General features: G+C 45.2%; 2 protein-coding genes across 3 annotated transcripts; one reads left to right on the top strand and one right to left on the bottom strand.

Annotated features, from left to right (window-relative positions):
- Positions 1 to 563: 563 nt before the first annotated feature.
- Positions 564 to 4,179, bottom strand: krcp (kelch repeat-containing protein). Its single transcript, XM_003977922.2, has 12 exons — positions 3,972 to 4,179; positions 3,632 to 3,793; positions 3,466 to 3,547; positions 2,859 to 3,075; positions 2,705 to 2,788; positions 2,391 to 2,522; positions 2,131 to 2,318; positions 1,856 to 2,052; positions 1,682 to 1,776; positions 1,416 to 1,470; positions 1,247 to 1,344; positions 564 to 1,118 (listed from the first exon to the last, which is right to left on the bottom strand). The coding sequence occupies exons 1-12, from the start codon at positions 4,031 to 4,033 to the stop codon at positions 886 to 888; spliced, it is 1,605 nt and encodes a 534-aa protein (XP_003977971.1). The 5' UTR covers positions 4,034 to 4,179; the 3' UTR covers positions 564 to 885.
- A 3,278-nt stretch (positions 4,180 to 7,457) lies between these two features.
- cct7 (chaperonin containing TCP1, subunit 7 (eta)) lies at positions 7,458 to 11,300 on the top strand. Of its 2 annotated transcripts, none has more exons than XM_003977915.3 (12): positions 7,458 to 7,561; positions 8,404 to 8,487; positions 8,575 to 8,644; positions 8,723 to 8,829; positions 8,911 to 9,089; positions 9,178 to 9,349; positions 9,421 to 9,585; positions 9,676 to 9,864; positions 9,966 to 10,063; positions 10,142 to 10,274; positions 10,357 to 10,563; positions 10,640 to 11,300. In XM_003977915.3, the coding sequence occupies exons 1-12, from the start codon at positions 7,556 to 7,558 to the stop codon at positions 10,868 to 10,870; spliced, it is 1,641 nt and encodes a 546-aa protein (XP_003977964.1). In that variant the 5' UTR covers positions 7,458 to 7,555; the 3' UTR covers positions 10,871 to 11,300. The 2 variants fall into 2 exon arrangements, with proteins under 2 accessions (XP_003977964.1, XP_029696021.1); XM_029840161.1 differs by lacking the exon at positions 7,458 to 7,561 and adding an exon at positions 7,671 to 7,727.
- Positions 11,301 to 11,596: the final 296 nt, after the last annotated feature.

The following is an 11,596-nucleotide window of genomic DNA, read 5'->3' as shown; positions in this document are numbered from 1 at the left end:
TGCCAAACATTTGCTGCCAGTTTTGAGGCCGCAGTATCAGATGCGTTCTTTCATTTTCCCTTTTAATAGGGAGCCATTATTCTCCGTGGAAATGCATCCCTGACACTGTGGACAGAGAGATTTCAGTATTAATCAGCCAACTGTTATGTTTTATAAGAACTATATTTAACTAAGTATTAGTGTCGTTTCTGTTTTTAATTTTTCCAGTCATTGATAATGATAAATGGCGCGTAATATGTATTTAAGAACCGGCATGTTCCGGGACACCACAGCTGAAATTGCTGTTATGACAATAGCTCCCTAATGTAAGAGTAAAAACACAAAATTAGCCCCAATAAGTCAAGGAATTAATAGAAAACCCAAAATACTAGAACAAATCCTTATTGTAAAAAAAAAAATCATAAATGTGATTCATAGTTATTTCACTTGGAGGATGAATCATAACATCATTAGCCCCGCACGTCAGTCCTGTTAGCAAAGAGGCTAGCTGAATAATACAATTCTCTGATTCTCTGATTTTGACATGAGCATGTTAGCAAAAAGACGACTAATATTGGGCTTTTTCAGTGGATAAAAGGTGGCTCAAGTCAAACGTTTATTGCGAAGACAGTGGAATGACAGAACAGCAAAGAAACAAAGCATAATCATAATACTTCAAATTCACTGAAATGATCTTTTTAAAAAATAGGAAAAATCTACTTTATATGTATAAAACATCAACAAACATTAAAGAACTGTTGGTTTTTTTCATTTATTTTTCCAAAACCAGAAGTTATAAAATCCTTTAAAAGAGACGAAAGGGCTAAAACAATGAACACGTGCAGGGAATAAATAACAGGACCGTGGAGATGGTCCGACGTTGACCCTTCACCCCGGACTGGCTCTTCAAACATGGGAAAGAATTTCCTCCACGGCGATGGTCGTCAGGTCGGAGTAGAAGCTCCCCTCGTTGTCGCCGCCTCCGAACATGAGTAGAGTCTTGCAGACAGACCCGGAGCCGCCGTCCTCCTCCTCAGCCGTGAATTGTTGGGAAACAGGCATCGCCATGGTGATGATGGAGTGCCCTGCCCTGGGGACAGAAAACTGGGGCATTTTCACTTCTGTCCAGGTGTTGGTGTCTGAAAAAGACGTGGAAGTTTGATCAGAATCCATTCAAGTCGTGAATCTTAATTAAATCTTATATAGAAAATTTCATTTTAGGACATTGTATTAAAACAAATGCAGGTTTATTGTAAGAATCAATCACCAATATCAAAGATGAAGGCGTCACAGAGAGCCTTGTTCCCGTTGTAGCCTCCATGGATCAGGAACTTGGTGTCTGAGAGCACAGCGCTGCCGTGCCAGCTGGAACAGAAAGTCACAGTGAAATGAATCTGTCCAAACCCAGAGCGGGCTGTGGTTTCTGAGTGAATCACCTTCGGGGAGAGGGGGCCTTCCCTGTGGTTTTCACTGCCGAAAACTCCATTAGACCTGAAGAAAAAAAAAAAAATCATCACATTTTTACATCAAATATTGATGTTGAATGCCTAAAATCCTCCATCTATGTAGCACAAACTAAGTGTAACCCCCCCCTCAAATTCTACCAAAATCCTGCTTTATTGTTAAGTAGAGGAAAATCTTAGCTCATCCAAATCTGGTAAACATGTGTTTTCTTTTTATTTCCTGTGGCAGCTGTGCTCACCGAGGTCCAACATGTACATGTCGTTGTAGCAGACGGGCGTGTCCCACCCACCGAACACGTAGATCTTCCTTTCCTGCATCATACATGCAGAGTGACTGGCAGAGAAACGGAGCAAATAAGTTCAGGGGCGAATAGGTACACAGCCATGTGATACTTTAGATATTGCCATCCTACCCTGAGCGCGGGGAGGGGCTTTTCCCTGTTACGATAGGCTGGTACCAGATGGAGAGATGCGGATCGAAGATGTGAAGCGAACCGCTACAGCCGTCAGGCTCGGGGTTGGGACGGGGGAACACCCCTCCCAGGACAAAGAGTTCCCCCCGGAACAAGCTGCAGCTGTGGTAGGACAGAGGAGGCACCTTCCCCTGGGCCTGGAGGGGATAGGAAAGGAGAATAAGGGGGGATGGGGGGAGGTAGCACTGAAGAGTTAAACCCAGACAAGCACTCACCTCCACCATGGTCCACTTCCAGCTCCGCGTGTCCAGAATGTGGACGTCGTTGAACCACTTCCTGTTCTTGGACCCCCCGAATACAAAGATGCGCTGGGAGTCGGGGTCGTAGACAGAGGTGTGGCCGATCCTGCCCTCGGGAGTGGGACCCTCCGCCAGAGTCTCCGCCGCCAACCAGGACAAGTCCTCTGTGGCACGGAAACAAAAGCGGTGAGACTAAAACCGTGCTTTGTGAGGAGGTGCCGGGGGTGGGGGCCGACCTGTGCACAGCTTCCAAATGGGGTCTTTGCAGAATTGCATCCTGGCTCCCTGACCTCCGATCAGGATGGCGGTCTGAGCGTCGATGGGACACAGAGTCTGACCCCAGCGTCTGGACGGGCCCAACAGTGGAGCTGCAGGGAATTCAAAGAGCGTCTGAATGAAATACAATGACTTTTAGACCAACTTTGCTTGAATTTAGGATTCTTTTGTTTTCAAACTTAACTTCCTGTATGCTGCAGGAACAACCGTGCAGCCATTCAGTTAAAGGGGCTGAATAAATACACCAAAAGAAATAAAAAGTGTTTAAACTCACTGCTCTGTTTCGGAGTCTTGCTCGGTCTACCCTTCTTCTTGACGATACTCTGAGAAGACCCTTTTTCCACCATCGCCTGTGCCTCTGTAGGAAATAACAGTTAGGGAGAACGAACAGGTCTCCGGCACAGAGCACGCTGCAGTTTTCCTCTCACCTGTATCCTGTCCTTTTGTTACGTTCCCTACACTGCTAAGCAGCTTCTGTCCTCCCTTCTTCTGACCCCGGCCTTCTCGCACAGATGTCTTGTTCGGACACAAGTTCTCTTCGTCCTGGCAGTTTTCCACCTTATTCCTGGCGTCGTCTTCTTCCTCTTCTGACATTCTCTTCCTCTTGCCATTGAGCTCTCTGGCTGTGAGGGGAGCTATGGTGTCCTGGAAGGGGCAGATTATTCATTTATGATTAGGTAATTAAGCCTAAATGGACCAGGATGCATTGCTGTCAGCAGCTGAAGGACCAAATAAATGATGCTGGGCATTTTAGGGTGCACATATAATAGAAACTTTCATTTGTATTTCTATGAATAATTGCAGAAAATCCTGAATCTTGCACTCAGCCACAGCCAGAATCAGCTCTGGTTCCAACAGATCTCCATTGACCTGAGGGGTAAATAACCATTTACAAGACTTTACAAGACAAGATCGTCATTGTTTAGAAGCCCTGTAAATGCACCGCTTACATGACTCATTAGGTCCATTAAATTATTTACAATGATGCATGGTTGTTGCAAATACACCCAAAAGTTATGACTGTATGATAGTTACCAGGTTTCCTCCCTCCAAGGTGACATTCAGTGTAACCCCATCGGTCCATGTCTCCTCTTCCCACTGCTCCCATGACAGGCACCTAAGGCACATACGATGGGATATTTGAAAATAAGATTCGGCACTGCAGCATTTAATAAGGGACAATCCTCCACAGTGGACGTACTTGTTATACGGCGTTAATTTGCCAATAGTGATGGGTATCTGCTCAGCATTGTTGAGCTCTGCGTTGCCGCATATCCTTTCCCCCCACGGACCGCTGCTAAACAGCACCACCTGGCGGGCACTCGGAGGAACAGCAATGGACGCACGGCAGGAACTCTCCGCACTGTTCGACATAAGATAGTAATATTAAGATAACATTAGCTCAGCTGACAAATTATGGAATACCAAACAGCGGCGAACAGTCCTGTCAAAATTCATCATTCGTGCAAGTGTGCACGTTAAGCTCGCGAGAAACTAGGCGATTGTTTGCAACAATGTGGGAAAAAAATAGCTGGACGTACCTCAACAGCCGTTGCGGCGGACTTTTCGTACCGAACACTGCATAAATTCCGAAGTCGTCCATTCCTACTGGTTACTGTTGTAACTTGTCCGCTACTGCGACATAATTTGAAACGTTAAAACGAAATATGGACTCGAGTCTCCGCCGTACCCCGTCTCCCGCCACCGTAAACTATCCGAAACTCCGCGCGAGATTTGAGGAATGGATTTGAGGCGTTTGTTTCGGTGTCAAGCGTATTTCTGCGGGTAGCGTCCGGAATCGAAACGGTATTTCCGCCCTTCTGGTATACGCGCATGTTATATATTGAACATACCAATAAGTAGTCAGCAGCCAATCCGAGCCATGATTAATGAGTGACGTAACAAAGGTTGCATTCAAGATCATCTATATAGTTCACGCACCAATAGCTCCTATATTCGACGAATTGCTGGTACAAGAAGATTGTCAGCTAGCACAGATAATTTATGAAATACTTGTAAAAAGAAAACCTACAAATCTGTACATACATGGAAAGGAGTAGAAAATAAAATCTACTTTTAATAGGCTAATGGGATTTTTTTTACTGAACCCCCCCCCCCCCCCCCCCCCCAAAAAAGAAAACAAAAATAGAGGCGAAATGCTGTTGTATAATATGAAAAGCAAAACCACAAATTTAGCATGTGTAGAAAACTCACACTCCATGTAATGTTATCGGTTTCATTTAAGTTCCATGCAAATCTACCTGCATCACCACGGAGGCTTTTGGAGCTGGTTTTCAGAGCACCAGTGACACTGCACTGACAGGTTGGTTGCAGCACTTTTATTTTTATTTCCACTGAACTGATAACCCATCATGCCTCCGTCTGTCTCCGCAGCATGGATATACGCACAGCCAACTCCTATTCATTAAATCCACAATTTTACTGGAAAGAATGCATCGTCTTTCTGAACGACAGCACCGGAGTCTTCAGCTATTCAGCCGGCCTCTTCATCCTCTTTTACACTAACACCTTTGAACTCATTGTGGGAATCCCTTTAAACATTTGGCTCATCTTTCACATCCTCAGCAAAAGGTGTTTTTGTTGTTTTGGGTTTTTTTACGCTTTAGGTGCAATATTGTTATTTGTCAGATTTCTGTATCACTGCATTTCATTTCAAGGTCCAAAGCTGCTGGGATCCCCCCCGCAGATTTCTTCCCCTTCCACCTGGCCATCACGCAAGTCTTATTCTACCTGTTGTTGCCCGTGGCTGCTATCAACCTCTACCTCTGGAAGAATGACGTCTCCATGGATGTGATGGTTTTCACACACTCGCTGATGCTCATCATTAAGCCGCTGCTCCTGTGCCTGGCATGTGTGGAGAGGTACATCGCTGTGATGCGGCCATTCGACTACATACGGTAAAAGCTTCATATCTTAACTCAGTTAATCCTGTTTATTGCCTCAAGGTCTGTAAATGATCCTTCTGTGTCTTCATCACAGACTCAAGAGGCCTCAATTCAAATGGGGATGTTTGGTTTTTGTCTGGTGTATTTATTTCCTCTTGGCCACAATGAGCTTCTTGTTAGGTAGAAGCTACTCAGTATGCTCCCTCTTCATCCCTATTCTCACCATAGACACCTTGTGCAGCAGGTCTATCTTCAAATCCTTACGAAAGCCCCCACCAGGGGTCAATAACATGATGAGCAAGACAACCAAAGTAAAGAAGAAGAAAGCCTTGGTCACCGTGGTCATCATCCAGGCCATGCTCACGCTCAACTACACGCCCTTCATCCTCTCGCTCATAATTGACAAATTGGTTTCGGTTCCCACAGTCAAGTGTTACCTGCTGGGGCTGTCGCTGGCTGCAGCCACCTGCTTCTCCTACATGCAGCCTCTCCTCTACCTGCACAGACTGGGGCGGCTGCCCTGCACCCAGACACACAGATCACCATCGAGAAAGTGAAGCAGACAGCAGATAGAACCTATAAACAGGCTCTTAGTCACTCGCCACTCTAAAACATCCTTTCCTTTCCTTTCCTTTCCTTTCCTTTCCTTTCCTTTCCTTTCCTTTCCTTTCCTTTCCTTTCCTTTCCTTTCCTTTCCTTTCCTTTCCTTTCCTTTCCTTTCCTTTCCTTTCCTTCAGTTTCTGCAGCTTTTAATTAATTACGCACAGAGCTTACATTTGCATAAACAGTGCATATTTTAGTTTTTTTTTTTTTAAATGTCTGAATTGGTGGTGGGTAATTCACAAGGAGCATTTAAAAAACAGACTTATATGGCTGACACATGCTTCAATGTCTGCTTAAAAGTGTCATTTAGAGTCTAATCCACAAATCAAATAAATAAAGATACTTGCGTTTCATCTAATTTGTTAGTACAACAGTATATTACATTTACTAATTCCCCTCTTTGTATGAGGTGTATCAATTACTTTAAATGAATTGGACAGTAACATTTAAAACCAATCAGTCTGTCCTTGATGAAGGGACAGAGATTATTTGATGGGACATAACCACAATTATTGCCGATGAAGGAAAGTCTCTGGCGTCTGGAGGAAAATGCCCGCACCATCTGTATATTTCCATCATTGTATGCAAAAACACAAACAGCGTGCACAACATGTGCAGGTAATGTTTGTGACAGGAAAATTCTGCTGATGATGCATGTTGAAACTACCTGAAAAATAAATAAAAGACACCCTGTTGGTGGGGCCCACCGACCTGGGGCCTGTTTCAGAAAGCAGGTTTAGTGAAAATCCTGAGTTAGTCGACCCTGAGAAGAGGGGAAACCGGGTTTTTTGGCTTCACAATGCGTAACTCTGAGTCAGTTACCTGGGTAACATACATGATATTAACCTGCTTGCTGGCAGGTTTGCTTCAACTCTGGTTGCAGCCTGTTTTGCGTGGTCTGTCCTTGACTTGAGGAGCCAGTAAGGTCGAAGCGGAAAAGTCTTTGTCAGTAGAGGATTGTCACACTCCACTAGGATGTTTTATCATTCCCAAATGAGTGTCAACACATCATTACACACTAAGGATTCCATAGAGAGAAGATGTCTTGTGAAACATTTCCTTGTCTTCCCCAATTTTACAAATTTGTTCATTCAAAACAAACAAGTTGATGTTTTGGCATCAGCTCTTTCGCTCTATCTCAATTTCATTTTGATTCTGTAAAATTGACAAATAAAGGATTTAAATTAAAGTTGTGAAAAGATTTGTTGTGTCACAAAACCACTTCATTGTTTAGAAAACCATATTTATAAACGTACACCTTTATTTATAATTCAACACAATAATCTTTCTCCTGAAATTCAATACACTTGCAAATTCGTACAGATTGACCTTGTTAAATTAATTCTGAACACATACTCAATGACACATATTTACAAAACAATATATAATCTATATGCACTTTTAAATGCAAACTACATGTAAATTACATGTTTGCATGTCATACATATTGGTTCATTTCAGATTTAGTTGTCGATACCCCGTGAAACCGCTTTGTTTTGGTCAACGCGTGTCTACAACGAGCTTCGTGTTCTTGAACGCACCTCCAGCCCCTCGTGACCCCGAACAGCATTGTGGGATTGATTACCGGCTGAAAGCTTCTCGAAAGAACTGCGAAGATGATGGTGAGTGTGCTAGCGGTTACAGCCCGCACTTAAAGGTTCAATCTGCGTCCATCCACCAATCTATCAATGAGTATTAACGTCGTGATATCGCTCACTGCGACGCATCCATTTCGCTGCCCCTGGGATGAAGATATTTTATGAATATCAAGATGAAACACCTTTTATTGTGACTATGTTAGCTTGAGAGGAAACGCAAGCATCACTGGGCGTGTACAACGGAGACGCTGGCTAAACCATTTAGTCAATATAAATGCCGGAAACTAAGCCGGTTATAATTTAATAAATATTGAAATACTTTAATCGGCTATCAATTGCCTCGTATTGTGACTTTGCTCGCAGCAAAATTATAAAATAAGTTGTCAGGCTAAAGTATTAGCATTTCTGCAGTGTTTCCAACCACCTAGGCTAGCTCAGTTCATAGTCGTAATTTAAGGGACTGTCTGGATAAATATTATATTTTGAGATCTGTCCACCATGCCTAACCGACATAGACATGCGAATATACAGTTTTGGAGGATATAATGAGTCCACTGTAATATGTGCATAGATGAAGGTTGGTGCTAGATGTAACAATAACATTTCTACATGTCAGCTAACAAAACATGTTGGTCCCAGATGTTACTTCTTTAAATTCTAGATTATAAGGATTGGGATTTAGTGTGTTTATGGTGGTGCTGGTAAAACCTGAGGGAAAAAAATGACCCAACATTTTAGTCACCTCTTTCCCAATGTGATCCACAATGGATGCGGTACATCTTTTTAACCCATTGCAATGGTTATTTGCATTATTGACCAGCTTCTTTAGCCTTTCCTCCTCATCCCTGACTCTCATCTTTTCCCAGCCCACACCGGTTATCGTGCTGAAGGAGGGGACAGACTCATCCCAGGGCATCCCTCAGCTCATCAGTAACATCAATGCCTGCCAGGTGAGCAAATCACACCTTGATTTTGTTGCTTGCTTGCTATTTTTCTGCAGACATTCTTTGTAAATTAAGTGGGCTTTTTTTGGCCAGGTGATTGCTGAGGCTGTCAGAACCACCCTCGGACCTAGGGGGATGGACAAATTGCTAGTGGATGGCAGAGGTGAGGAGTGGTGTGATGTTGCAGAGTAATTTAATTTACTTTCAAATGAACTCACCCTCATTTCTTTTCTTTTACCAGGTAAGGGCACCATCTCCAATGATGGAGCCACTATACTGAAACTGCTGGATGTGGTTCATCCTGCAGCCAAGACCCTGGTGGACATTGCACGCTCCCAGGATGCTGAGGTGAGCGGTCTTTTAATGCCAGTTAAAGTTTCAGTAAGGGTTTGCAGGGTTTGATTATCTTTAATTTGATGCTCTCCTCAGGTCGGGGACGGCACCACCTCCGTCACCCTCCTGGCCGCCGAGTTCCTGAAGCAGCTGAAGTCATATGTGGAGGAGGGTCTCCACCCTCAGACCATCATCAGAGCTTTCCGTACCGCCACCAACCTCGCTGTCAACAAGATCAAGGAGATCTCCGTTTCTGTGAAGAAGGACGATAAGCAGTATGTGCTCAGTGACGCTGTCACTTACTTCCCCCTTGTTGGAGGTTTCAAATTCTCCTAATCTGGCCTTTTCCCACCCTTATTTCAGAGAGCAGAGGCAGCTGTTGGAGAAGTGTGCTGCCACAGCCATGAACTCCAAGCTAATTGCCGGTCAGAAGGACTTCTTTTCCAAGATGGTTGTGGATGCTGTGATGTCTCTGGACGAACTGATGTCCTTGAAGATGATTGGCATCAAGAAGGTCCAGGGAGGAGGTCTCGAGGTTTGTGTTTCCATTGTGGCTGTTTGGGGCATTGAGATATGGAATTTCTTACGTTCCTGTAAATATTCCAGGATTCCCAGTTGGTGACCGGCGTTGCCTTCAAGAAAACCTTCTCTTACGCTGGGTTTGAAATGCAGCCTAAATCCTATGAGAACCCAAAGATTGCTTTGCTGAACGTTGAGCTGGAGCTAAAGGCCGAGAAGGATAATGCTGAGGTCCGCGTGAAATCTGTGGAGGTACGGAGGGGCATCTTATTGTGATAACAGGCCTTAAAATGTAGCTGAATCATGCCTCCCCTCAATGTGCTGGTTTCCTCTTTTTTGCAGGACTACCAAGCCATCGTTGATGCAGAGTGGAACATCCTGTACGATAAACTGGAGAAGATTTACCAGTCTGGAGCCAAGGTGGTTTTGTCCAAGCTGCCCATCGGTGATGTGGCGACTCAGTACTTTGCCGACAGAGACCTCTTCTGTGCAGGCAGGGTGCAGGAAGAGGATCTGAAGAGGACAATGATGGTAGGAAAGAGTCCAGACGGCAGATTTGACAGTTTCATCTCCTCCTGTTCCCGCGAGACGCTTTCAAACCGATCACCTGTCAATTGTAATGTGACCTCCAGGCCTGCGGAGGCTCCATCCAAACCTCGGTGGGGGCCATGACGGATGACGTTCTGGGCCAGTGTGAAGTGTTTGAGGAGGTCCAGGTTGGAGGAGAGAGGTAAAGCAGACGGGGCGACGTGTCCGGTAGAGCCGGGCGTCAATCCTGCGCTCACGCACGCGACTTCTGTGCACGTAGGTACAACATCTTCAAAGGCTGCCCGAAGGCCAAGACGTGCACCATCATCCTGAGGGGCGGGGCGGAACAGTTCACAGAGGAGACGGAGCGGTCGCTGCACGACGCCATCATGATCGTACGCAGGGCCATCAAGGTTCGTGCTCTTGGTTTCAGAAGTGGTTAAATCTTCAGCCGGGAGTCGATTCTCTTTCAGCCTCGGCTGTTTAAAACCTTAGAACGACTCCATTGTGGCGGGCGGAGGAGCGATAGAGATGGAGCTGTCCAAGTACCTGCGCGATTACTCCAGGACCATCCCAGGAAAACAGCAGCTGCTCATCGGCGCCTACGCCAAGGCCCTGGAAATCATCCCCAGGCAGCTGTGCGACAACGCCGGCTTCGACGCCACCAACATCCTCAACAAACTGAGAGCCAAACACGCACAGGTAGGACTGGAAACGGAAGCGGGGACGTTCAAGTGACTCGCCGAGCCTGGAAGTTGACCCCGTGTTCTCTCGCCAGGGCGGTATGTGGTACGGCGTGGACATCAACAACGAGGACATCGCCGACAACTTCAGCGCCTGCGTCTGGGAACCGTCCGTCGTGCGGATCAATGCCCTGACGGCTGCGTCAGAGGCAGCCTGCCTCATCCTGTCGGTGGATGAGACCATCAAAAACCCGCGCAGCTCCACGGACGGGCCGCCGGCCGGCGCCGGCAGGGGCCGGGGCCGAGGAAGACCGCACGCTCACTAAGAGGAGTCAAACACGTGAACTCATTTTATCATGTGATTGAAATTGGAATTCTGAGCAGGTCTGATTTGATTTGGATCACTAGGTAAAATGGGGGGCCGAGTTACAGATCATCAACATCGCAAAGCAGAAAGGGGAGGAGCTTATTTTCCTTCGGTCCAAGATGGCCGACGTTTAGTGTGTTTTCATTGTCACTGCTAGCATTCTTTTGTACGTCATGTTTAAATTGCAGCTTTAGACATGTCACTTTGATCCCCCCTGGGTTCTGAACCACCTCAAACAGGACGCCTCCTCATGTCCCAACTCTTCCAGTCTGGGTTTTTGCAAATGTAACGTGGAAAATAAAGCACTGAGACGATGCGAAACAGTTGGCTGAGCAGCCTGTGGAAAACTATTTATTGGAGCGTTATTAATAAATTCACACCTCACTTCACTGTTTTGTGTTATTTTAATCAATTGAACTTACATAAGAGTAAATAAATAGGCGGGGTAATTGAGTCAAACATGGTTTAGTGGAAAAATATAGTCAATTTTTATTCGATAACATAATTATACAGTAAAGTTAACTTGGTGCTTTTGTTGAACCAAAGTTCATCAGAGCATACATGCAGGTGACAGGAAGACATCTTAAGGTGCAATTTGAGAAGCCTTTTGTTAGCAACATGTGGTCAAAATAACCCCCAAACGGTACATTTCAAGCTTATGTTTTTAAAATTAAAGACGTCTTTG

The sequence above is a fragment of the Takifugu rubripes genome, chromosome 8, assembly GCF_901000725.2.
Source record: "Takifugu rubripes chromosome 8, fTakRub1.2, whole genome shotgun sequence".
Taxonomy (NCBI): domain Eukaryota; kingdom Metazoa; phylum Chordata; class Actinopteri; order Tetraodontiformes; family Tetraodontidae; genus Takifugu; species Takifugu rubripes.
This window is presented reverse-complemented; position numbering and strand designations above follow the sequence as displayed.

Excerpts from the sequence above, each read along its gene's own strand:
- cct7 (XM_029840161.1), top strand. The coding sequence starts at position 7,686 with ATGAAGATATTTTATGAATATCAAGATGAAACACCTTTTATT. Across the intron at positions 8,830-8,910 it reads CACGCTCCCAGGATGCTGAG|GTCGGGGACGGCACCACCTC; the intron begins GTGAGCGGTCTT and ends TGCTCTCCTCAG. Across the intron at positions 10,275-10,356 it reads TCGTACGCAGGGCCATCAAG|AACGACTCCATTGTGGCGGG; the intron begins GTTCGTGCTCTT and ends TTAAAACCTTAG.
- krcp (XM_003977922.2), bottom strand. The coding sequence starts at position 4,033 with ATGGACGACTTCGGAATTTATGCAGTGTTCGGTACGAAAAGTCCGCCG. Across the intron at positions 3,076-3,465 it reads CCTTGGAGGGAGGAAACCTG|GACACCATAGCTCCCCTCAC; the intron begins GTAACTATCATA and ends TGCCCCTTCCAG. Across the intron at positions 2,319-2,390 it reads CATTTGGAAGCTGTGCACAG|AGGACTTGTCCTGGTTGGCG; the intron begins GTCGGCCCCCAC and ends TCCGTGCCACAG.